Below are 27,351 nucleotides of genomic sequence, written 5' to 3' on the forward strand. Positions count from 1 at the left end.
AATTCTCCCATTCCATATCTTATATATTAATTGAGTGTTAAGCCCCACACCCCCAGACACAAAACTGCACCAAATTAAACTGTTTCTGCCGCAAGAAACCGTGTGAACCATTTTCCATTGCACTTTTGCATCTGTAAACCTTAAAACTACACCAGAGAAATACATTTGTGTTGTGAACATATGCAGGCAGGTTTCCTAGTTGCAGACAAAGAGGCCCCCAAACATAATTTTGAAATGCCCCCGCCCCCCATATCTTCTGCCGGACCTGGTTTCAGTGGAGTTTTAACTGGGTGAAGTGACAGGTTGCATGCTGCTGACGTGGCATGCGAGTTTAGAGGTGGGATAGGGTGATGGGTAACGAAAGGATGAGCTAAAAAAAAATACAGGGTATCAAGGGTGGGGGGGGGGAATCTTTTGGGCGATATATTTATAGGAGCCTCTCTACCAAGAACCTGTTCTATGGGGAGGTGCCCAACCAGGAGGGTCTACAAGCACATCTTAGCTCACTGTACCTTTCACAGAGGAGCAATAACCATTTACATATCAGCCTCTGTCCCACCCACAAGGACAGTCCAGCACCAAAATGCCAGGCAATTCTCTTCTGAACAAGAGTACCAACAGCAAGCCCAGACACGTGTTTCGGTCTAGTCGGACATCATCAGTGAGGTGAAGCTCTGCCTCTCTAAGCACAGTGAGCAAGGGGTCCACGTCTGAATTACCCTGGGTAATTTAGGGTGAAACCCAAAGTTCCTAAAAAGGTACAAAAAGGTCTGGGACAAAGATATTCAACTGTAGAAAGAGCTTTGCAGAGGATGAAAGTAATGTCAGAAGCCAAATGGGATGAAAAGGGACAGTGGTTCTGTGCAGCCTGACTAAATTCCAGGTGATAGTTGTGCGGAACGTGGGGTATGGATAACAGGGGAGCCATCACAATAACATGGTACTATGGTAGTGTTAGGGTACCCTAGAGAAATAGTTAAGTGGATGACCCTGCGGGTTAAGATGTGGTGCTGATTTAAGGAGTGTGGTCAATGGTGTAGTGGATAGACATGAATGTCTGGTTCGAATAATTAAGTAGGGGAATGAGAAAAAAAAGACATTCTGATCAAGAAGTGGCCATGACAGCCTCGGCTAGAAAGGGAACAGAAGAGGGCCAGGTCAAGCGCGTGTTTTTGGGCGATACACGTAGCACGAGGAGACTGTGTAAACAAACCCAGTCAGGGTTGAGGTGGTTATGCTCTGATGGTAGAGCTGAGCTCGCATTGGTGGTATATAGTTGAAAGACCATCTAGGTGACAACACAAGGGCCCAGCAGAACGGTGACACTGGAGAAGATAAACAGGCGACGGTTAAAGGCAATCGTGTCACGGGGGGAGGAGGCCGACGGCTGATAGTAGACACGGGTGGGAGGTGACATGCACCAGAGTAGACAGCAGCGAAGGAAACAGGGTGGTGAGCACCGACTGGGGTGAATGCATACGGGAGAAACTGTTCAGAAGTGATAGAGACGGGTGCAAACAGATCACAGGTGTGAGGTGATATAGCGTGAACCTGGTTGAAAAGATTGGTGGCAATTCGGAAAAAAGGCCAGGCAAGTACTGGCATGAGGTGGCATGGCCGAGGGTGGGACGGCAAGAGAAAGCGTGACAGTTGACAGGTTTGTCAGTCCAGAAAGATCTGAGGACTGACAATTCAGAAATCCTTCTGTAGTGATTCAAGGCTAGACAGAGATGACGGCTTGCGAGCTTGATGGCAATGGGGATAGGACGAACACAGTGATGCGGTTTAACTGAGGTGTTGTGTGACAGGGGGGAGGGCAGGCATGAGCGAGGCGGTGACTGTGGTGTGGGCAGACAGGTGGCGGATGGAGCTCAGGTTTGGGATGATGAGGGCGAGTGGTGAATTCATACTCAGGTGTGACAGCTGAGGCTCTCTTCCGGGTAGGGTGTGAGGCGGCAGGGCGCCCCCTCTCTCTTACCTAGCGCCACCTCGCAGGCTTTCCGCAGCTGGGAGTGATGTGCCTTCTTCACCTCTTTATCGGCAAGGATCTTCTCCAGGGCGCGGGTCAGAAACATGTTCTTGGTCTTCTTGCCCTCATGCATGGGCGCGGCGGGGCTGCGGATCCCGGGCTCCTGCCTCCCGCAGCCCCGGCCTCCTCCTCCTCCGCTGCCCTGCGCTGTGCGATGGTCCCGCTCGCACCCGTAGCAGCGCGCAGCTCACTGGCCCTGCCGCCCGCCCAGGGCCATGCCCAGCCGCACGCACTCCGGGGTCAGAGCCGAGGCTGCCAGGGGGCACTGTATACCGATGACACACGGAAATGGCCGGCTCCAGCATCAGCAGCGACCTGCGCTCGCCATGTTGGAAGGAAGCTACGTCACACACAGCGTAGAAGCAGCAGCAGCCGGAGAGCGCACCGGCCCAGGGAGGGAGGGAGGAGGAGAGAGAGAGGGAGGGAGGGAGGAGGAGGAGGAGGTGAGCCCAGGGCCAAGGGAGGAGGTGAGAGAAGAGGCTCCGAGGGAGGAGGGCAGCCAAAAGGTGAGGAAGGACGTGAGGCCAGGAGTACATGGGTTGGAGACAAGTTACAGCAGACATGAAGGGCTGAACACATCGGAAGGAGCAGAATCAAATAGGGGTGTACATGAACAATGAGGAGCAACGTAATGCGGAGATAAGAACAACTGAGCGAAACATAAGGCGAAAAAGGATAGACACGAGGACAAGGGGAGATATATATATATATTAGGGGAAAGAGGAATAAGCACCGGCTCTCAGCAATTTGAAAAGGTACAACACCAACTTTGGTGGGGGGGTCACGAAACTGGGGCGTGCCAGTAATGTCCTGCAACACTTTAGGGTGTAGCTGGGGCGAAGGTGTGACCTTGGCACCCAATAACATTTCAAAAATGATTTTGTCCGTGATACGAGCATGAACACAGTAGGGCTTCTCACTCTGTCTTTATATTTAGTGCATTTAGTTCCGGTTTAGAACAAGATGTATATCCTATTGTTGTCTAAGTGTCATAGAAAGTTGCCACGTGTGAGAAGTAGCCTTAACAATATATGTCAATGCCCACAAAGGGAGATATATTTTGATAAAGAAAGGGTGCATAGGTGCCTAGCGGGCCACACTTTCAGACAATCATGGTTTTGTATATTGTATGTTTGCAGTTTTAGTAGGGGAGTGTTACATTCTGTCAGACTCTTCACTACGTTTGTGTAGTATTCTTTTTTTTAATTGGTCTATTACAAACCTTTAAAATACACAATTTAAACATTTAAATCAAAAAAACATTTTATTTATTTATTTCCTTGATTTAATCAAATTAATGATTTTTACAAAACATAGTTGAAGAAGAACAGTAGAATGAAGTTCATAAAGACAAAATAACCTTTAGAGTTTGAGTGGTCGCAATTGTCCAGGTATTTCTTTCTCCGCTCATTAAGCAATTCCACCAGAATTCTTCTTCCCTGGTGTAAGATGCCAAAAAAACATTTAAATCAAAGAATATTTGTCTATAAAATAAAATTTAACTAGATCGACTCTATTACATGTTTAAGTGTTTCTTCACTGGCATTGCATAATCTACAAAGTGCCGTGAGAGCAGCAGTATTAGCCCATAAATGTAGGCGTTCTCGAGTCTGAAAGAGATTCAAATGAAATTTCATATACAATTTCCTTCGGTTTTAATCCTAGAACTTTACCAAATAAATTTGAGTTTTATTGAGAGCTCTTTTCTGCATCGGGGTGTTTTTCATTAAACAATGCTTACGACTTTGTTCACCAGTCAGAATCCAGTCCTGGTTCCAAAGTTTCCTTTTAACAAAGTTTGGGTTAGACTGTAAGGTTAATAAATCTGTGTCAAGTTCTATTAGAATTTTTCCAGATGGCTCGACCCACAATGAAAAAATAGAGCAGGACTTCATTTTATTAGTATGGTCTAATATCTCATATTGCAAAGATGATGAGGACATTGAGATTTCACAATAGATGGTAAGAGTTTGCCAAAACACTTTTGCGTTAAGTGAAGTCAAACTGAGTTCGAAACGGTTACAAGCTGTTGGAGTTTCCTTTGGTAAACAGAAGACACGAGACCAGAACATGTTTTCTAGACTGTCCCAAGTTTCATATGAGCATCCCAATGCACATTCCGTGCCATACAACAGTACAGGTACTGCTTTTTGTTTGTAAAAGTTAAGTACTGGCAACACTGAATATTTACCATATTTTTTATGTAGCCAAGCCGCTTGGATTTCAAGCTTTTTGCATTTCAGTTTGAGGTTGTTCACCCACAGAGCATCATTTACATTGGAGTTGAAGAGAGTCCCCAAATATTTAATTTCAGATGTACATGCCAGCATTTTCTCTCCCAAAAACCACTTACATTTTTGTCTATTTAATCTAGTTAGTCCTCGCAGATTTTGGATTACAATGATCTCTGACTTAATGGTATTCACAACTAATGCATTTTGCTTCATATAGATTTCACTTCATTTAGACTATGCTGCAGGCCAATCGGAGTCGAGTCCATCAAAATTAAATCATCAGCGTAAATCATATGTCCAATATGAACACCGTTAATTTTGGGTGGAAAAGACCCTGCTTTTTTTAGGCTTAAATCAACATCAGATATAAAAAGGTTGAAGACTATCGCAGCCAAAGGAAAGCCCTGTTTGACCCCACAGAACGTCTCAATGGCAGATGAGAGTCTTCCTCTTTTATCAAGTCTAATACGGATGTTGGTGTTGGTATGCAGATCTTTAATTACTAAAAACAAACTTGTTGGACCGTTCCATCGCAACATCTTGGACCATAGAATTTGTCTATCAATACTATCAAAAGCGTGTGATAGATCAATTGAGGCGATATAGATTTTTTCGCCACGCCGCAGAGCATCCATTTTCAAAAGGTTGATTTACAAAAGATTCAAACTACAACCCACTCCTTTGGTAAAGCCGGTCTGTCTTGGGTCTAGATGCTTACTGGATATAATCCACCACTGTAGGTCACGTTGCAAGAGTGTCGCGTACATTTTCCCCAAGACATCCAATAAAGCAATGGGCCGGTACTGACTTGGGTCAGCACGGTTACCTTTTTTCAAAATAGGCACGATGATCGCGCTTTTCCACGATGTTGGTGTTGTAGCAGTGAACGCAATCTTCAAAAAAAGTTGGTAACAAAAATCGGCCCATTCAGCAGGGTTTTGTTTCAAATTAAAGTTCGTCAACCCATCCGGGCCTAGTGCACGGGATGAGCTTAAGTTGGAGATGATCTCTAGGATGTCAGTTTTGTAAAAATGTATATCCCACTGTTTCAGATGATCGAAAGCGGGTATTTCTACATCTCCTTTTTTGCCATAAAGCTGGGTAAAATGATCTATCCACCTTGCTTCAGAGACCATGTTTTCCAACAAAGCGTTCCCAGGGGCACTCGAGTTATTGATAAGACTCCAGAAGTCTCTGGTGTTTTTATTGGCCAATTTGGCCAGCATCAGCTCGGCATCTTGTTGGAGAAGATATGCTCGATGGGCCTTTAACCAATTTGTATATGATTGTTTGATTTTCTTCTTCAATTCAAGGTACACAGGGATCGACGATCTAGAGCCATGCCGGATCTCCATTCTCATTTGGCGTTTACGTCTCAAAATTTCCATATCAAACGAGTGAGTTCGCAAAAAATGTTGTCGCCGAAAACCACTGTTACTTTCTTTGTATTGTTTAAGTAGATGTTGATATTCGATTTGAGCAGTTTCTGCAGCAACAGCGTAAGAGACCTGATCTCAAAGTCTTCAAGTCGAAGGCGAATTCTGTTTGATTGAATGGAAATCTTATGGTTCCAATGTGTGCATGGTTTAGTGTCAGCTCTAATTGTTAGTTTTAGAAGATTGTGATCACTTTCAACCTTATCGATAACGCTGAGGGATTGGACCCGAACATGTAATTTGTCCGACACAAAAAAGTAATCAAGGTTAGAATTTTGGTTATGTCTTTTCCAGGTGATCTGTGCAGGGATGTCACCATCTGTGCATCCGTTCAGCGTAGTCATTCCTCTCGCGGACATTTCAGAGATCCAGGCTTGCATATCTAATAGATTAGGTGGTTTGCTAGTCGACATCCCAGATTGCAATTTTATACAATCAATATTTAAATCCCCACACAACAATATGTTTGGTAAAGATTCCTATTCATTAATGGCATCGATGATAGAAGACACATGGTCAATAAATTCAGCTGATTGAAAAGCTTTGTGCTGCCAGTACAGATTCATGATATATATTGTATCCATTAATTGGTTTGCAGGCGATTCTGATTTGACTGTGACCAGTTGAATATAGGGAGTTAAACTTTTGTCTTCAACAATTTTGTAGCCTGAGTTTTTCCTAATCATAGTAAGAAGACCAGCTACAGGTCTGCCAGTATTTTTCGAAGTTGCAGGGTTAATAGGAATATTGAATTCATCACAGATCAGAGGTTTTGGGAGCCAGGTCTCTTGTAGGCACATCAAATCTAATCCATCAAGCCAAGAATATTGAAACAGATGATTAAATCCACGGGAGTTCCAGGACGCAATCACTGGCAAAGTTTTGGATTGGAAAGTTGAGCATTAACTTTTGTGTGACTTCGCCAACGATCTAGCAACCCAATCCCACTTATTAGATTCAGATATGTTCATCATATTATCGTTTGAGGGGTTACTCGGCTCTTCACATAAAAAAGTTATTTGAATTTGGTCGCTCATTGTTTGTTCTTTTGAGGAAAACAGCTGGAGGTTTGAATCCATTGTTTGTTCTTTCATTGGGTTCATTGTTACTTTTAAAATTTCTGGGACACAAGGCTCCACACAAGCACAGTTTAGCTGCTGGAAGGCTGGTGAAATGGTTACTTTGGGGGCCAATATTGCATCAGGAACAGATGTCATTTTTCCATTATATATGTCATCTTCGCGCAAATCGAAGCCCATCGACAACAACACAGAAACAGATTCCAAAAGACTATTGCGTACCATTCCAGAATCAATATGCAAACGCACACCATCGTTTTGAGGTTCTTTGTAGAATTCGACAGTCCTTATATCAGTCGTTTCAATTGTCCGTAAGGTTGGTACATAATGTAAAAGGCGTAGTACATTTGCCCGGTTAAGTGTAAAGCCGTCTTTTACAGATGATATTTGTTCCAAAATAAGTTGATATTTGGAAATAGTTTTCTTGAGTACTGAAGGTAACGGCTTACTTTTCGAGAAGTGCACGCGTTTATCATTGCGTTCCTGATTCTGAGGATTTGCAGCGAAACTTGATCGATCACCGTGTTCTTGAAAGCCACACATGGTAGTATTCGTGAATACTTTCAAAGGTTTGTTCCTAATTACACAGCTTCGGCCAGACAGCGAGTCAGGGCCATGAATCTTCATGTTTGACCATCGTTGCCCGATAGTAAGTATTTTTGGGCTTTCCTTTGTAGGGTTTGTTTCCTCGCAGGTGGTTATCGTAGGCACAATGACACACTGACGAGTGCCCTGAGACAAGTCTTTGTGCGGCACATCTAACCACAGGCCTTTACAAGGAGGAGCCGGGATCTCCACTACTGGACGCATAACAGGAATGTCAACAGAACAGTGCACTTCCTCTTAATGTTCAGGAGGTAACAGATCTAAAAGATCATCCAAGGGCTCATGTGGTTCAGTCGCTACTTTCTCTGCAACAGAGCATGGAGCTTTAGTAACATCCTCAGTCAAGTCAACAATTTTTTCATCGCTTAGTGGATCCGAGTTTATTGTAAGACTTATGGTTTTCAAATTTCTTAAAAATTTACGTGAACCGAGAGTGACTCAGGACTTCTTCTTGGAAATATTCTTTGATTTTTTTAATTGATTATGTTTCCCGGTTTGGTGGTTTATTTTACATTTATTGTCAAAGATGGGAACCAAGTCTTTCTGAGGGCCTACAACGTCCAACACTTCAAGGATGGTTCCAGAAGTGTCTTGTTTAGAGCCAGCCACGATATTAGGGATTGAATTTGAAGAGGAAGGTTCCTGAAAGTTCAAATTTCCTCCGTTATCTCTTTGTTTCAGGCCAAGAACTGCTTCAGAAAAGGAGGAAATGTTTGTATTTGGAACATGTTCATCAACAATATCAATAGGATTGGCAGAGAGATGAGAAACGTCATCTTGACTGTGTGTCTCAGCAGATGTAGTTAGAGCATTGAGTGCTTCAATACTGAAGGTTGGTGTCCCTAATGAGGCCCTAAAAGGGCTGCCCAACCCAGGAGGCACACAATCCGTTGTCAATTTTGCACTAAAATTCGAAGATTGTTGTTGAAGAAGGACTAACGCTTGTTTAGCCACCTCAGCAAACAGTCTTTGGTCTTCCAAAACACTTGGCCGATGATCATTAAGTAAGCTAGAGCAGGACTCTACTTTCTCCATTAATCTTACCAAGGTTTGTTTTGACATGTTACTTTCACTCTCTAGAGCACTCAGTTTTGTGTTTGAAGTAGCAACTAGGCTTGTCGGATCTTTCATGCCATCTTGAATTTGCTCATATCATTTCAAAAAAGGAGAAATTGTCATTGACATGGAGGACAACAAGACAGGTAAGAGTTCCTGGGAGGTTTTCCTCATGATGTTGCCAAGGTCCAATTCAGCACCTGAGTTCAGAGCTGTTCTAGTATAGAGACGTCTAATTTTGGAGAATTCATGCTCCATAATAGAAGATTCAGATGAGACATCATCAGATGAGCAGTCGGATACGTGTGTGCGAGCATTAAATGTATTTGGTTCAGAAGGAAAAGTTGCTAGATTCCTATGACTCTGATCAACCGTTTGTTGCTGAGAATATAGAGGAATGTCCGAGCAGGGTGGATTCTCCATGGTAACCTGGTTAGTAGCCAAATTGTATTTAGCTTGTGAACAAAGCAGTTCTGGTGAGCCACCGTCATCTAGACGTCTTCTTTTAAAAGGTCCTGACAAGAAGCTTTTAGCTGGTCCTTGAATCGGTCTTTCTTGAGCAGTTTCTTTAGATAAATGACAGACTGACTCCAATAACAAAGCAACATTTCCTTTGGAAGTCAATCGAGCAGTATTAGTTTTCTCCAGATCTAATAGGAACTTATTCGTAAATGCATTTTCGATCGATGGCAGCCTGGGTGGAGAAGACAACACGTGCTTGGGAGGCAAAACCTTGTCATTTAAAAACATAGGAGTTGTACATCCAGCTGCAGGGGACAGAGGAAGTGATGGCGAGTGAGAAATATCAAGGGGAGACTTTTCGCCGTCTGTAACCATAGTCTCGGCAGCTGGGAATAGAGGCAGTAATAGAGGAACTAGTGCAGGACTGGATATCAGCTGACAGACTGCAGCAGTCGCTGAGTTACCATTAAGTAAGTCGCACATAGGCTGTGTCGGAGCGACCAGTTCACCACATTTAGTAATTACAGCATGAGCAAGGATATCCAGACGTTGTACTGAGATGTGAGGATTCTCAGGCAGCACAAATGTCAGATCTACTACTGGGCTTTCACAGGAGCGCAGAGCAAGTGGTTCATAAGAAGACACGGATAACAAGGGGAGACTCACATAAGGCTTTTCCGTGTGTATCTTGCAGATGGAAGTTTGGGGATTACAAGGCTGTGAAATAGGAGCACAAGGCAAACTAACAACAGTTTCGGCATGTGTCTGGCAAAAGTCAGTTTTGGTGAAACTTGCATGTAAAGTGCAAGCCTCAGCGTGTTTTAATTGTAAGTAGTCTTTACCTTCAATCTCACGTCGCAGATGCAGGCGTGTCGAGGGATAAGAGGCAGTTCTTTCCTTACGTCAGGCACTCGCCAGTGCGACTCGGGCAGCAGGTGAATCCTCTGGAGGAGGCATGGTTCCTTGTGATGTAGGCTCCGCAAATCACGACAAAAATCCGGAGACTCTTTGTGGATGCGCGATGGATATTTCTGTTAGTTATTTCTTTAATTGACTTGGATATGGACAGAAACTGGGTCCCGGGTCAAAGGAGGCAAGTGAAACTTGCGTCTCGCAGTCCCCGGGAGCAGGTAGATATTTCAATTTGGTATGTAATATAACCAGTCAATTGGTGTATGTGGCAGCTAAGCAAGTTACAAAGCAGCAAGCAGTCGAACAGCGAGACCAGAGAGACCAACGCCCTTGAAGCTGCCGCGCTTAACCACTGATTTGTACAGCAGATGTCTCAACGACCCGACTAACTTTTTTAAGGTACACCTCGCCCAAAGCATATTCAGCGTAAACAGCGGCAAACAGCAATTTGTCCCAGCCCGTTTCTCCTCACAGGGTTTCACCCTGTGAGGAGAAAAGTATTAGTATGTATTAGTATGTATTATCAGCTGAGAGGCTGCATGGAATGTTAGAATGGTATGATGCATGTGGAGTGGTTGTGTGATGAGAGTTTGCTATTTGACTGACTGTTGGGACAATATTGGAGAGAGACAGGAACCAGAAGGATGCTATTTTACCACTCTCCTATAGCTGACCTTTGCCTGTAACTAGTTGCATCAGATTTATGAGAATTTAGAATATAAGTGACTGAGATTCAAAAGAGATAAATAATAGCGGTGTATTTAAATGTTTGTAGGATGACTCTGGAAATAGTGCGTAATGTTTCTGATAAGGTAAGGTGTCCTCAATGATTATGGAAGTGCTATCCGTGTTAGTGAGCAGCTAATGAAAATGTATTGGCATCATTGCTTAGGAGTAGCAGTGTATTGAATCACTAGGCAATAGAATGTAGATATTTGTTTAAGTTTTTATGCACAGTATTGTGTACTCTACTGCAGGAATACCAGTAGTGTGACGTGTTATAGTGAATGAGTTGTTGAGCATGCTAGAGATATCTTTGTGAGTTGCACACATATTAGTTGTGCATTGCATATGCTTGTGTGCATGTGAGAGAAATAGAGTAATGTAAAATGGGTCCTTCAATGTTTCACGAGGTGAGCAATGGCAATTTCTTTTAGGACCATGACATTGATTGTTCATGACCAAAAGTGTAGAAAACAAATTGATTTTTAAAGTGAATTAGTGATATAAGCTTTATTCCTGCAACAGTGGAGCAATACGGTTAGTAGTATGTTGTAATAGTATTGTAATAGAACTGTTGGCTGCAAAATGAATGGCATGTCATATGAACTCGATATTATGATTTATTGTGTTTAATGATAACAGGTGAATGCAAATGGATGTGGCATGTACAATCGGTGTGGTGTTTGTGAGTGTGTCAGAAGTGCATGCATCCGAGTTATTGAATTGTTGAATTATTGGGAAGGGCCGACCCAATAATTATTGAATATCTTAATTGTTATAGCATTGAAGTGATAAGGAAGTCTGGAAATGGAGTAAGGTAGCACGTTAGGTGCAGTCAGTGTAGAGTTCCAGCAGTAAAGTTGTGTATTGTCCAGTATTTATGAGGAAGTCTGTTTATGGAAAAATGGTAGCCGTCAGGTGTATGTACGTACCTGTTTAGCAGTTATAAGGAAGTCTGGATTTTGAGAAATAGTTCTAAGGAAGTCTGGTTAAAGAAATAAGGTAGCACGTTAGTGTACCTGCCAGCAGATATGAGTAGAGTAGGGCACATTACACAGTGGTTTTTACTGTGGCTAATGGAAGTCTGGAATTAGGAATAGGTAGCACTGTTTGTGTGGCTGTCCAGCAGGAATGTGTAGGTGGAACAGTGCTAGCGATCTTGTGTCTGAGAGAATGATGTAGAGATTCTCTGTGGTATAAATTGGCAGTTTTTGCGAGTTCAAGTTTTTAGAAACACTTATTGTGTATTGTCATTTAGAGGCAACACAAGAAGGTGACTATAAAACCAAATTGTATCTATAGTAGACCATTAACATAGGGACCTTAGGAGTAGCTAACCTTTTTTCATGTGTTGTCTGTTTCTTCTTCCACAAAATACTTCCTTGTGTTGTAGTATTTGTTTTGTGTGATCTTTGTAGTGTCAGTATTTTTTCTATAATTTTTTCCTACTTTTGTGTGTTTTCTTTGAGGGGGTGGCCATGCGTTTGTCTTCACATCTGCGTGGATTTCCTTGTATTTTGGGTGGTTATGCATTCAGCCAAGAATTTGATTGTTAGGATAGTTTTCCTCACTCTTAGGTCAGCATAAGATCTCTTGTTTTTTAAGGTGGAGGATGTGTAGTATTCTGTATTTAGTATGTTTATGTTATGTCAACTGAGAAGCTGCATGGAATGTTAGAATGGTGTGATGCATGCATAATGGTTGTGTGATGAGTGTTCGCTATGTGACTGCTGGGACACTATTGGAGAGATGCAAGAACCAGAAGGATACTCTTTTACCTCTCTCCTATATCTGACCTTTACCTGTAACTAAGACATGATAAAGAAGCATTCCTTTTCCACGTACCTGGCCTGGAGCGGTTCCTGCTTTGCGATTACTTGCCTTAAGACCAGGAAGAATACATCAGTTTGATCATTGAGAAATGGTTGTCTTTGGATCCTCTTTGGTGACTGCTGTAGGATCAAGGTTTGTGCCTGATATGTATTATGGTTGTGTGGAAACACCCCAATAAAACACCCCAATAAAAAAAATGAGTGAAATATTTATTATTAATGTCGGGGTTGTCTTTAAAACCAAATGTGAGCACACTTTTTACACAAAAAATAAATAAAAACAAAACCAGAGGCGAATGAAACGCAATTAAAGAGGAAATTAAGAAACTGGGACTTCCAAAGTGATACTGCTACTCTTATTTTGATCCAGGGGAATATGTTTCAGAGCACTTTAATGTTTGCAAATTGAGGTTTCCTCTGTGGGCTGGTTTCTCACAATGAGCATAGCTAGCAGCAGTCGTTACCCTCACGCCCAATGATCCATGTCCTAGTCCTTACTTGGTGAGAAGTGCTGCTCCTCTTCAGTAATATAGGTAGCTTTTGGTGTTGGGGGGAGGGGACTGTGGATGCTGAAGAGGCACTTTCGATTATAAACGATACAAGGTTAGTGACAGCTGTGGATCTCTTCATTGGAGGAGAATGAATGTTTTCCCTGAATGTGTATGAATGCCCAGAGTTATAATGAAATACCATAAAAAATAAATGAGTGGCCGAGACAGAAAAGGGCATGTATGAGCCATGGCCAGAACACAGAACAAACAAGGGCGTTCTGGGTCATATCTACACGTTCCTAGCAGCAAAATATAAGGGGAAGAAGTTAAAGAATAGAAAGGATGTGTTGGAGCTATGGAGGATGGTGGAGGATTTAGTAGAGGCCCCCCTGACCCCACCAAGATAGTCGGTGGACCACCTCTAACTTGTGTTCCAGCCCAAACCATGCCCACCACCCTGAATGTTCAGGTGCACCCTGTCCCACCAACTCCAGCACAAGCAACGCAGCCTCCCCCAGTGGGATGTTAACCCACAAATGCAGCATCAGGGTAAACGAATACCACATATGTCCCTCTCCTCCTCTGTCATTGGCTCATTACTAGAATCTCCCGAACCCCGTAGTGTCTGCAGTCGCTCAAGCCCAGGAGCATAGGGATCTGGAGTGCAGGCCACAGAAATAGTTAGAAGAAGCGTTAAAAAGAACAGAGGAAGAATTCGCGAGATTAAAGTTGGATAGAGGGGATGGGCAGCCTTTTAGTACAGACGAGTGGAGAGCGGGCGACATTTTGTTTAGAATTGACAGTACATTGATTGAAGATGTACATGTGGAGAAGGATAGTAGTGCACAGCAGTCTGACAATACACATGGGGGAAGGCTGCGGGCAGAAAGTTTGGATAACAGGTAATTTCCATATGGTGCTGATATGGGCGCATGTGCAGAGGAGGAAGAGTGGGACATGGTGGATGACTTGAGGGATGAAGAAACCCCACCCATGATCTTGCCCCGGTGTACAGCTTATAGGTGCCTAGGTTGAGGACCTGCCATGGGCATATGGTGGTCGTAAAGGAAAAGCAGATGGGGGAAAAAGAAGCTAGTGAGGACGGTCGGGGCACAGTTCACATTGTTATACAAAGGGCCTGGGAGAGCGGAATATGTACTGTAAGGAAGGCATGGTATCAATAGAAGACACAAAGAATACAAGTTTCGAAAACCTTTATTTGGTATTTTGTTTGGGTTGGTAGAAGTGCAAGGAGGGAGGGGAAGTGCAAGTAGGACAGCATTGCTCTGAGAAATGCAGCCAGGGCAGCACGGCTCTGGGTAAGTGCAAGGAGGGGGGGACTGTAGAGGATACAGATACAGCCCCTAGTGTGCAACAGGGCTGGCGGCAGTGCAGGGGAGACAGGTTGAGCGGAGCCAAGTACACTCTGAGACTCTGAGGGTAACCAAGCAACCAGTCAACACAGCAGACAGGTAGGTCAGCAGGGGAGTGAGAGAGAGAAAGCAGGGGAGAAAAGGAAGATTTCGAGCTGCTTCTGGAACTTCAGGTGGTCCTGCTCAAGTTTGAGAGGGGAAGTGAGGCCGTTCCAGAGGAAGCATCTGCAGAGGAAAGTGATCTGCCCCCTACTCTCTGCCTGGAGAAGTATCTGACCCTCAGAGAAGGAAGGTATTTAGGAAGAAAGTGTTGAATGTAGTGCATGCCCCAGCCCCAGAAAGCCTTGTGGACGATGCAGAGGGTCTTGAACTTGATACTTGCAGCCACCAGGAGCCAGTGGAGAGATTTCAAGGCTGGAGAGATACAGTCCCTGGGATTGAGGCCAAGGATAAGTCTTGCAGTCCTGTTCTGGATTAGTTGCAGGGGGCAGAGAGTAGAGGAAGCAGATTGAGAAAGAGGCTGTTGCAGTGGTCCAGCCTAGAGAGAACCAGGGCTCTGGAGACAATGAGCTTCTGGGGGAAAGTGAGAAAAGGAGGTGCAGCTGGTAGCAGGCCTTCTTGGAAATGTTTGTGATGTGAGGAGGGAAGGAGAGGGTGAAGTTGAAGATGACAGCAAGGTTTTTTGCCTTACAGGAAGATGAAGGAAGAGGGACCATGGAGGGCGACCAGAGTTAGAGAAGGAAAGCGGGAGCAGGGGTCCCAATGAGAAGGATATCTGTCTTACTGGCATTAAGGCAGCGATTGTTGGAGACGCACCAATCCGGAATTACCGATAGACAGTCTGGAATGTGTGAAAGAGGAGAGGAGGCTGTAGGGAGCCTGAAGGAGAGCTGTGTGTCATCCTCATAACACTGAAAGTTGGAGCAGAAGGTGGATATTAGGTGGGCCAGAGGGGCTACATAGAAATGAAAGAGCCAGGGTGAGAGGTTAGAGCCCTGGGGAACATCACACGTGGAAAGAGAGGTGGTGGAGAGAAAGGACACAAGTTGCACATGGGAGAGTTGGTCCAGGAGGAAAGAGGTCAGCCACCCCAGGGCCTGGTCTATGATGCCAGGTTCTCACCGAGTCGGTTGATCAGGGTGGTGTTATTGACTGTATCAGAAGTGGGGGAAAGGTCAAAGAGGATGAGGACAGAAGCAGTGCTGGTGTTGAGATTGAAGAGCACATCTTTACGGGTGTTCAGGAGAACAGGTTTCCCGGTCTCTGGCTGCTCTGAAGCCAGACTGGTGGTCATGGAGACAGCCAACCGTTTCAGTCTGGAGAGTAAGCTGGGAGATGGCCAGCTTTTCCAGAAGTTTGCCCAGGAAAGGAGTGATAGAGATCAGGCGATAGTTAGCCGGACAGGTACGATCGGCAAAGGTGTTTTAAGGAGGGGGTGCACAAGGGAGTGCTTGAGGAGAGAGGGAAAAGCACCAGTGGTGAAGGAGTGATTGCTGAAAGTGGCCAAGACTGGAGCAAGGGTGTCAATGTTGTCCTTGATGGTTCTGGAGGAGCAGGGGAGCACCTATTTGGAAGACATTTTCATAGATCAGACTTGTCTAGAAACATTGTACGGTGTTATCAAAGAGAAAAAGGAGAAAGGTGGAGGAGAGGGAGTGGTGGCCGGAGGGGGGCCGAGAGCGGGAGAGGGGAAAGGAAAAGGGGAGCGAGGACAGGCTGTCTTGAGTTTTAGCAATGAAGTGAGAAGCCAGGGCCTTACAGAGGGTCTGGGAGGGAACAGGAGAGGTGGCGACAGCAGAAGGATTGGCTAGCTCCTTGTACATTTTGTAGAGTTCGACCGTGTTCTTAAAGGCCGCAGAGACACAGAAAATGTAGAATCACTTTTTGGACAGGGCAGAGAGTCTGTATTGTATTTGGAGAAGGCGGCAGACCACTTTGTCTGAGGATGCACCCAAAGCCCTCCACTTCCTCTCAGCTGCCCTGCACTTGCGTTTCATGGCGGCGAGATCGGGGTCATACCAGGAGTGGCACTTGGAGGTAGGCTTCAGATTGATTCTCATGGCTGGGGCAAGGATGTCCAGAGTGTTGGAAATGGCAAGATGCAGATTAGAGAGGGCTGTGTCAGGGTGTGAGTCAGCCACAGGCATATGAAGTAGCAGAGAAGGTGGAAGCAAAGGCATCAACTGACACACGCCTCATGGGCCGAATGACAGAGAAGGTAGGTGGCAGTGCTGGGGTGGGCTTTGCCTGAGGGACAGAGAGTGTCAGGCGAGAGGAAACAAGAAAGAAGAAAGTGGTCAGTCCAAGAGAGAGGAGTAGTGAGAGGGTTAGAGAGAGGGATGTCTAAGGAGATGAGAACATCCAAGGTGTGTCCGGCAGTGTTTGTCGGCCCTGTGAGTAGGATGGAGAGAGAGAGTGAGTTTGCGGAAGAGCACCGTAGAGGGGTCAGAAGCATCCAGGAGGAATCTGAGGTCTCTGAGGAGGAGAAGGTGAGGGGTAGAGGCAAGGAGAGATGAGGAGAGGGTAGCCCACTCTGAGAGGAAGAGGGCAGCCTGGCCAGGTGGACTATATATGGTGGCCACAGTCTATCTCTCTGGGCCTCTCTCAAAGACCAGGCATTCAAAGGAGGAGTAGACCTGCGTAGGAATGACGGAAACAGGGACCTACTCAAGAAAGATGAGAGCTACTCCCCCCCTCTGGGTCGGTTGGTTCTGGGCATGGAGATGATCTTGTAGCCATCGGGGAGAAGAGGGTCAAAACTCATGACAGAGGTGGCCGTGAACCATGTCTCAGTAAGAGCAAGGACATCCAGGTCAAGCTCTTCGAGGAGGAGTCAGATGTCAGAGGAGCAGGATGCTCAGTAACATTGTTTGTAGAACACACATTATTTGCCATCCTGGAGAGGTTCAAGTCTACACTGACAACACAAAGGGCTTCATCGTACGAGGTACTACTGTTCAGCCCATCCTTCCATATCATTAGGTGTAAGACAGTCAACCCAGCAACATTCGTAACTGAACCTATCACTGACACTGATGATGTGCATGAGGGTGCCATGTATGAGGGCCCTGACAATGGCACATCAAAAGCAAGGGACTGTGCTCTGAGGATGGAGAAATATTTGTCATCGATGTGTCGGCAACTATTGACCAGGAAATAGGTAAGAGGCATACAGGTGCAGCAGTGGTTCGAGCATGAGGTACTAATACAAAAGAGATTATCCAGGCATTACTCTGCCCAGGCTGCAGAGCTAATTTCCCTAATAGAAGCGCTGAAGACATCCCAACGGTATTGAGTTGCTATCTATTCTGATTCAGCATATGTTACTACCACCGTTCATTCAGGGCTGGCATGATGGAAAAGGAGAGGTTTCCAAAGTGCAGATGGATCACTAGTGTACGATGCCACACTGTTAGACTGACTGATTTATGCACTCTTGCGGCCTACACTTGTCGCTGTCGTCAAGTGTGCTGCGCATATCAAGAATACTGACCCAATCTCTCTTGGTAATGAGGCAGTAGATCAAGCAACCAAAACAGCTGCCCACCTCCCAGTGCCAGATATCCGAGTTTACCCAGAAATAGCCAGCATACAGTTACAACTAGAAGTTACATATACTGCATTAACAGTTAACCAGATTATTGATTTCAAGGACAGGCACCTCAGGTTGAGAAACTGCTATGACAAAAAAGGGGTGTGAACAATATCCCACAGACCTAATATGGCGACAGGTCATCACTGGTAAGACAATAATGCCTCAGGAGTTAGTAATGGTTGCCTTTGAACAGTTGCACTACCCCTCACATGTGTCAAAGCAAAACATCTCTGCAGATATACAGGTGGATAGGTTTGTACCAAACATGCAGGAACTACAGCCCCTACTAGCACTTGACCCCTGATGTCTGCACTTAACCTTGCACTTGCCACCAGCTGGCCACACTTTTATTTATTGTCTTTATTTTACTGTTATCCTATGTACTGCACTGCCCCATCCCCTGCACTTGCGAAATCTCAATGTCTCCTGGCCTAGTAGGATCATTGTCTCTACCTTCCCTCTGTTTCCCCTCCCTTGCCTCGTCGTGCCTTCAAACATTTATGTATAGGCGTGTTATAAATGCCATATCATATCATATTATAACTGTTAAATGTATTTATTTCCAACTATACCATTTGACACATGTACAATACGGAGCAAACGTGGAGGACGCTGCGAGGCACATTACCACCCCAGTGCACAATTTCGAGAGTTACACATCGACTTTTCTGACATGGGAGAATGGTGCAACACAAACCGTCATTTAATTGTTGTCTGTCCCTTCTCCCGTTGGATTGGATTGAGGCTGTGCTGTGCACACATTCAGACACTAAATCAGTGGCCACATTTTTAGTACCAGAGGTGATGCACTTAAATCATTTAATGGCACCCACTTCTTCAATGAGCTATTCAAAGAAATAACATCTCTGTTAGGAATTTAACATAAGATGTGTTCTGTTTTTCATCCTCAAGCCAACAGCATTTTCCAAAGAATAAATGGCCCCTTAATGGCAAAATTGTCTACATTGTGTGTCACCCTCAAAAAGTATTGGGTCCGCTGTTTGCCCCAGGCCCTATTCAGTTTACGGACACAGCCCTGCAAGGACCATCACCTCTCCCCTAAATAGTGACGGCACGGCGCATGCACACACTACTTTCATCTATGCATAGTTCATCTGATGCTCACAGGGCTGTGTCCATTCTAGGTGTTGAATTTACAGCATACTTGCGCCAGTTAACAAAATACATTAAGCTCCTCTCTCGACACAGTGCCAAGAAGAGCAGAAGAGGACAACAGTGCTGCACCAGACACTGCAAACGCCCACCTCTACAGTTACAAACTGGATACACTGTTTTATACATAACTTTGTACACCAATGAAGTGAGCTGCGTTTCAACAGCCCTTATGTGATATATGCCACTCCATTTGCAGTAGAGGTCAAGGAATTGCGGTATTGGGTACACCTTTCGAAAGGTCAAGGAATTGCGGTATTGGGTGCACCTTTCGAAAGGCTCCCCATACAGCACCACCATCATCAAATTCTTTGTGTCAACTGGAGTAAAGTAATAACTTCTTGTCACTTACACTAACCTTACTATCTCAATACATGATCTGCCTCATTCCATTCAAGTTCAATAACAGTGCTATTAAAATGTGCATTAATTTTATAACAATTTTCATCCACTGTTATAAAGCTATCACTGTAGCATTTAATACAAATTCAATGAACATTGCATGGTTAACCCATACCGCTCGCCCCCTCCAGATCTCTCCTCACAAGCATTGTGTAATAATGTCAGTATTGTATATATGTATAGGTTTTCTTTCAGGACTGTGTGTCTACTCACTCAGCTTGTTTATATGGGGGGGGTCTATACAAAAATGAAATTTTTCAGTATGGGACTGTCCACATTGAGGTTCTTCAAAATGATATAATGAATATAAAAAGAAACGGGTAGTTGATACAGTCACATAGCAATGGAAGCCTCAAGTTAAAAGGGGAGTGGCGAAAGAGAGAGAGTATGACCAATATACAGGAGTTTTATTTGACACAATGCCTGATGTCGACCATCCAGAATTCAGTAACCTATGGTACAGTCACATGCTCTCAGTGGGGAAGCAAAGGTCAAATGGTAGCTGCTATGTTTGCCCTCTCATCCTGCATGTGTCAGGGGCACCCGAAATGTTAGTACCCCAAGAGATGCCTTCTCTAGAAGCCTAGTGTTTGGTTCATTTTGCACTGTGTCTGGTTCAGAGTGTGTTCAAGGGGCATGCAGTATGAGTTGTACTGATGAACAAAGATGAGAAAAAATGTGCAAAGGACAAAAAAGACTTTTGGTGTAAGACATGCCCACTGCTAAAAATGGATAGAGTATTGTTTGTATCAAAGAGAGGACAGACCTGTTCTCCCACTCTTAGGGTTGGGTCCTCCTCAGCTTGCACCTTCATGCCTGGCTGCTGAATGGTTCAGGTATAAGGAATGGGTTTTGTCAGAAGGCGTTTGGGATGTACTCCTCTCTGCAAGAAGGCCTGCCACCAAATCCACCTGCAGGTGACGGACGCTTTCAGTTTTGTGCCGGTAAAGGGATCTGGACTCTGTTTTGGAATGTCTGCTATCCTGGGCCCTAATGGTCCTGCAGATTGGTATAGTTAAGGGGTAGCTCGTGGCCATTTCCTTCTTGACAATCCCCACATCTATGCAGTTCCTGAGGGATATTTTTAACATGTTTCCTCCATGCGAGTTTGTGGGATTTAAATTATTTTTGGCTTTTTCAATGGGCGTTCCATTTGAGCCCCTTCATTCCTGTTCTTTGAGGTTGCTCATCTTTAAGGTGATTTTTCTGGTTGCCATTGCTTGTGCTAGAAGGGGGGCTGAGCGCCAGGCTTTATCTGTTAATCCTCCTTACTTGGTTTTCTCCAAGGAGAAGGTGACTTTGAGAGCTAGGCCCTCCTTTCTCTCGAAAGTGGTCGTGGATTTCCATCCCTCTCCAAAAATCCACCTTCTTGTCTTTTTTCCTTCACCTCACCCTTCTTAGGCAGCGCATTGTTTCCATTGGCTGGACCCAGTGCAGGCCCTCAGCTACTACATCTTTCAGACTAGAGAGGCCAGGACAGACAACCAGCTTTTCATTGGTTATGCTGGTGTCCGTGCTGGCAGAGCTGTAACTAAACAGACCCTATGAAGGTGGATCATTCTCTGCATTGTGGAATGCTACAATCTGGCTATGCCTGAGGGTCACAGAACGCACTCTACGAGAGGAGTGGCTGCCACTTCAGTACTGCAGCATGGAGTACCTGTCCTAGACATTTGTCAAGTGGCTACGTGGGCTTCCTTGCGCACGTTTGCTAAACACTACTGTTTGGATTCTATGTCCAGTAAGGATGCTCCTTTTGGCAGAGCTATCCTTCAGAGTTTTCTGGTTTAAGTGGCGTCCTCTCTATTCTCCCTCCTTCAGGTCTTTTCCAGGTCTTTGTACTACTTTGGGAGTCTTCTGTAGATGAGGAATCCACGGAAAGAAGGAATCCCTTAGAATAACAAATTGCTTACCTCTCGTAATGCTCTTTCTGACGGAGGGTCCTCCCATGGATTCCTCCTTGTCTACCCCACCTGCCTCTCTTGGTGGATAGCTAGTACAACTAAGTTCTGCAGTCCTTCTGTATCGGAGTGCTAGGGGAAAAGGGTGGAACTGAGGTCACAGGGCTCAGCGCCACTATTTATAGTGGCCCGACAGCATGTCCAGTGCGGGGTGGAGCCGACGCAAAGCCACGCTGCAATCCCTGGTGGCAAAGGTTTCTGAAGAGCAGCTGCACTGGGAGATAGAATTCATAAATGAGGAATATGCAGGAGGAACATGCATCAGAAAGAACATTACCAAGAGGTAAGTCATTTGTTAATCTCTGAATAGCTAAGTATGCACTGCCTAATGAAACCTGCCATACCAAACAAATGTCTCACCTGTATGACAATTTGAGGGTTAGGGATTTTGAATACAACTTCCTTCGTAGAAGGTGCTCTATATCTGTGTCCTACCATAATACCATGTCCCAAATAATGGACCCTTTCTCTACACAGTTTTTGTTTAGATGCTTTGTGTGCCTTATTTGCCAATGCGACTGGTAGCACTTTAGTATCCTGGTTGCATTCCTTATATGATGGTGAGCTTTAAAACGGATCATCTACATACTATACTAACACTGAATTCCCGGGGAAATGTAGGTGATTCTTGTACTCCTGTGGAATCCTTGACCAGGTATAATTAATTCCACGATAAAACAATGCCAACAAGAACTGGCTCTCAAAATGCATTGGAATAAAACAGAATGCAGAGCATAGGTCAACTAGAGTGAATGGTTTAGAGGTTGGCAGGATACAGGATATGATAGTTGCTGAGTTGGGTACCACTGGGCAATCTTCATATACTCCTTCCAAGCTATTTAACCAGCATTATTTTGATGTTATAAGAGCTATGCATAGGTTCTATAAGTCTTTGCTTCAAAGAGATTCTATTACTGATGCTATAACCTCTTCTGCTTCTGGTTTCAAGGGGTACTGGGGAATGTGGGGTAATCTCTTTCATTCTGCTATCTATCACAGATCGACTTTCATAATTCACGGAAACTAGGAGAAAGTTCTAGGGTTTTTGTTATCTTAAACCAGTTGAAATATGGAGATTGCTTAGTCTGAATGTGAGCACATTTTTCACTGTATGGATTGTTAAATATATCACACCGGGTTTTAAAAAGGGGGTACACCAGTGGGCGTGCCTCTCTTGTCTCCTGGGGGATTTCCCTTCCTTTCCCAGGCACCCCTAAATCTCACATTTCTCCACTCATGTTACTAGTCCACTAGATAGTAGGTGTTTGGTAACACCTACTATCTAACACTAGCTTCGATGAGGGGCTAAAGGCAAATGTTTTATCTGCTCTTCTAAGTGGACCTTTACCCAGTGTGTTCAACAGAGCTTGTGGTTTCTATGTGCCAATTGCAGGCACCCGGGTTCTTTCTTAAATTCAGCAAAACAAAAGAGGTGATGGCTGGAAGGTTTAGAATTAATCTTAACTTCTGGCCTTGATCTGGGCAACACTCCAGTCCATGGTTCTATGTTCTTTCATCGCCGGTAATTTCAACGCCAGGCATTTAAACATGTACATAATTACGAAACTGTTCATCAACATTTTGTTGGGGTGGGGGTTACCTCCAAAATCCCCCCTCACCTACCTACTTTTTACCTATTCCCTACCCCCCAAACCCTTATCTGCCCTTTCCCACCCCTGATAAATAATTCGATGAACATTTGATTGAAATTACTGATTGAAATTACTGGCGATGAAAGGATGTCGTACCCAGTCCATTGTTCTTTACCTGCAAAGCCATTACAGAAAGGACAAAGACCATATGAATATCATGCTTGGTCCCATCCCAAAATGGGCAGTGCAGCCCGAACTGCTTGGTCACATCCCTTCTCCACGAGACCACAAGCAACCCAAGACATGTTTCTGCCTCACTAGTGATCAGTAAAACCTACTATCGAAAGTTAGCTCGAATAAGGGCCTAAAGGCAAATTCTTATCCTTTCATCTAAGTGTACCTTTACCCAGTGTGTTCAACAGAGGTTATGGTTTCTATGTGGCAATTTCAGAATCCCTGGTTCTTTCTCACACTCACCTTCTCTTAACTCTCTCCTTTCCCTTCATCTCCCCACCCTTTTTTTTCCTCCCTGCGCCCCCCTCTCTTCTTATCCTCTTCGCTGCTTCTGTTTCTCCTATCTCTTTCTCTCTCCTCTTCTGTCCCTCTGGTACTCCCATTCATTCTCTCTCTATCTCCTTCCCTCTTACCTTTCTCCTACGCCTTTGTTTTTTTTATAACAATTTTTAATTTATTATTTTATCAACACACCAAACATTGCAATACATTAAGTCAAGTTCGACAGCAAAACGTTAACAAATTGCATTCTTTGGTCCCGCTCCCACCCACCCCCTTAACTTGAGCCAATGTGTCTATGTCCACAGCCTGCGCATCAACCGGCAGGCCTATCGTTATCACATTATCTGTATCGTCATCACTGCGTTCGGGCAGGGGGGAGCCCATCATAGCCGCCACCAACTGTCTCCATTCTATTAGGGGTCCTACCTCTTCCTCCCCTCCCCTACAGACCGCATCAAACCAAGCAGCCGTTTCTGCCTCTGCCCATTTCAAGAGGTCCGCCCACCACAACTCCATCCTTGGCCTCTGAGCAGCCTTCCAGCACATTGCATCCTCCGTTTGGCAAGGATGTATGCCAGATCTTTCATTTTGCTAATGTGCCTTAAATTGCGTGGCCTAGGGAAACCCCCCAGCATGCATGCCCAGGCCGATTCCACCTCCAGCGTGATGCCTTTTCCGGCCAAGCGTGTTTTCAGTTCTGACCAAAATCTTCCCACCTCCGGACAGGCCCAGAACATATGTAACATCACGGCTTCCTCTTCCCCACACCTGGGGCATCTCTGAGTCGTCTGACCACCGAACCTGGCGATCTTCCTGGGGGTGAGATATGCTCTATGTGTGACATATAATTGGATCTGCTGGAGCCTTGTGTTCCGGGACACCTTTTTGTGGTATTTTTGGGCCCTATCCCAGAGCCCATCCGACATGGGCTCCCCCACCTCTTCTTCCCAGAGTAGTCTCAATTGGAGCAATTCCCTCCCCACTTTGGATCCCAGCAGCTCATATATCCGGGATATCTCATGCCCTCCCTCCGAGATGTCATATATTGTCTCCATGGTGGCATCCGGTTGTTCAGATAACACTACCGCTGGCCACTTCTCTCGCACTCGTTTAACCATTCTGGAGTGGTTTATATACTGCCCCTTATGCACCCCGGTATCTTCCATGAGTTTCTGGAATTCCAGTGCCTCCCCATCTTGCCATATGTCTCCCAGGGTGACTAGGCCCATCGGTTCCCAATACTTTCGGACCCCGTGTATCAATTGAGTGTCCTCTTTACATAGCGCCGCCAGTGGCACCTGCATAGAAAATGGGGCCGGGTATCCAGCCAACTGCCACGCCCTGTGCCACATCTCCCAGCCAAGCACCAACAGCCTTCCCATCCTTAGAACCCTTGTCTTGGATAGCCATACTACTTCTCTGAGGAAGAAAGGAGCCGGTTCCATGCACAACAGCCTGGTTTCAGCTGTCTCCTCCTCAGACAGCCACCTCGCCACATACTGCAGCTGTCCCGCCAAATAATATAGCTCAAAGTTCGGCAGGTTAATTCCTCCCCTGTCGCACAAATTCTTTTTTTTTACATTTTTTTTTGTTTATTAACCCAATTTGGGTTTTTTACAAAATCGAAGTGCCATGGCGAACTGTATTTCATCTTATCGAGGCTACTCAGGACACCACTCAAAGGTCCGCAGGTCCGGTTTAACGTTCAGGTTCGGGCGTCAGCTTTGACGAAATGGAAGAAGCGGGGCCAAGAGCACTTGCTTTCGCAAGTGCTACTTTGAGGACTTTGGCTGCCTCTCTAGACCATCTCGTAGAATCGCCCGCAATCAGTCGAAACCATATTGTTTCTTCATCAAGTGTCATAGGGCAGGTGACGAGTGGTGCCAGGTGAGCCCGCCTTTCTGCCGCGAGTCCTGCGCAGGAGGTGAGGAGATGTCGGACTGACTCTATTTGGTCAGCTAGGCCACAAACCCGGCAGTTTGATGTTTCTGTAAGTGCTCTGGTGGCCAGGATTTCTCTAGTGTGAAGGAGGTTTAAGCGGGCCCGCATAAGTAATTTTCGCAGCTTTTTCTCAGGGAATTTTTCACAGTATCTCAGCGGGACCTTTGGCCGGTTGTGAGTAGGTGGCAGATCTTTTAGAGATTTATACTGGAGTATTTTTTCGTTGGTATGTATCCAGTCTTGTGAAAGTTTTAGCTTGACTCGTCCAGGGTTTGAGATGAGGAGGTCTTCGCTGCAGAGGACTTCATCTAGTTTTTCCTCCATTTTTTTTGCCCAATTCATTAGAGGTAAGCAGGTTCCTTTGTTCAATTCAGCTTCTACTATTCGAAAGATCGGGAGGGTGTCAGAAGTCCCTATTTTTCTGTAGAGTAGAATTGCACTTTGGAGTACTACCGAGGCTAGTGATTGGAGGCCAAGGTCGCGACGAATGGCTTGCATGGGGGCTGAAGCTGGAAGACCCAAACCCGATTTCCAAAGATAGCCTTCAAGTCTCGACCAGAATTCCTCAGGTAGGTTTAGATTGGCTGCCATGTCGTATGTTATTGCAGGGACTACCTTGGTTTTGTAGAATTGTAGTACAGGTGTCCATGAGAACTTGCCGAATTTTCTGTCTACTGCTTGAGATTGGGCTGTTAGGTTTCTCATTTTTGCCCATAGTGAGGCTTGAAGTGAGTTTTCATTCAAAGAGTTGTCTAATTGCACGCCCAGATATTTAAATTCATCGACCACTTCGATTTTTGTTTCCTCAAGGAACCAGCTGGGACTTATCTTGGCTTTTTTTGCGTTTTTTGAGAAGGACAAGATTTTCGTTTTGTTTTTGTTAATTTGGAGGTTGTTTTCTTCCATGTATTTGGACAGATTTGTTAGTTGTCTTTGGAGGCCAATTGCAGTCTGGTCCATCAAGATCAGGTCATCTGCGTACCAGAGTCTTGAGACTTTCGATGTGCCCACTTGAGGGGGAAAAGATCTTAGTGTTTTTCCGAGTCTTGGAAGTCCCCGATGAAGGCAATAAACAGGGCTGGGGCCAGGGGGCAGCCCTGTTTTACACCGCGTTCTGCGAAGATCTGATCCGAAAGTACTCCTTGCTGGTTTAGGCGGACTCTGAGCGAAGTGGTTGCGTGAAGTGCCATTATCGGTGCAAGAATCGGAGCCGGACATTTCCAGGTAGATAGGTTTTTCCACAGTTTTCCCCGATCTACTAAGTCAAAGGCCTGGGAAAGGTCCACCATTGCCATGTGGCCCTTCGGTGCTCCTCTCTTTGCTTTTGCTTTGATTATGTTCAAGATTAGCAGATTGATCGCCGTCCCAGCTCCCTTCTGGAAGCCTGTTTGGAAGATGTCGGCTGCCGGGGAGGAGCTTGCCCAGTCCTTAAACTGGCGTAGTAGCAGCGACGCATAAATCTTCCCTATGATATCAAGTAAGACTATGGATCTGTAGTTGGCCGGGGTACTTCTGTCGCCTTTTTTGTAGATGGGCACCAGTACTGCCTCTGTCCAGGTTTTGGGAATTTGTTTGATTTTTTGGGCTTGATTGAATATTTCACCAATAGCTCGTGCCCACGCCAGTGGATGTTTCTTCAGGTCGGTATTCGTCAGGCCGTCTGGCCCCGGGGCCCTTGAAGATTTGAGATTCATGATCACTTCCCTAATGTCGTCGGTAGATGATAAGGGGATCCATGGAGAATCAGGGAGAGCTGCTTGCGACAGAGATGAGGTCGAGGGACTGCGGTATAGCTCCGTGAAATGCTGGATCCACTTTTGCTCAGGGACGCAGCTAGAGAGTGAATTTGCCCTTTGTCCATTTATTGATTTTAATAGCGACCAAAAGTCACAAGTGTTTCTTGTAGCCCAAGTGTGTAGCATTGCTTCGGCATTGTTC

The 27,351-nt window shown here is 45.2% G+C and overlaps 1 protein-coding gene across 1 annotated transcript in view; it reads right to left on the reverse strand.

Annotated features, from left to right (window-relative positions):
• Positions 1-2,401, reverse strand: part of ARFGEF1 (ARF guanine nucleotide exchange factor 1) — a 1,973,034-nt gene extending 1,970,633 nt beyond the window's left edge. Inside the window, exon 1 of the mRNA XM_069621149.1 lies at positions 1,979-2,401. Within this exon, the coding sequence (XP_069477250.1) occupies positions 1,979-2,102 (124 nt within the window). The 5' untranslated portion in view covers positions 2,103-2,401. The remainder of the gene's footprint in view (positions 1-1,978) is intronic.
• Between the last annotated feature and the right edge of the window lie 24,950 nt (positions 2,402-27,351).

The sequence above is a fragment of the Ambystoma mexicanum genome, chromosome 5q (genome assembly GCF_040938575.1).
Source record: "Ambystoma mexicanum isolate Mex_15411 chromosome 5q, UKY_AmexF1_1, whole genome shotgun sequence".
NCBI lineage: Eukaryota > Metazoa > Chordata > Amphibia > Caudata > Ambystomatidae > Ambystoma > Ambystoma mexicanum.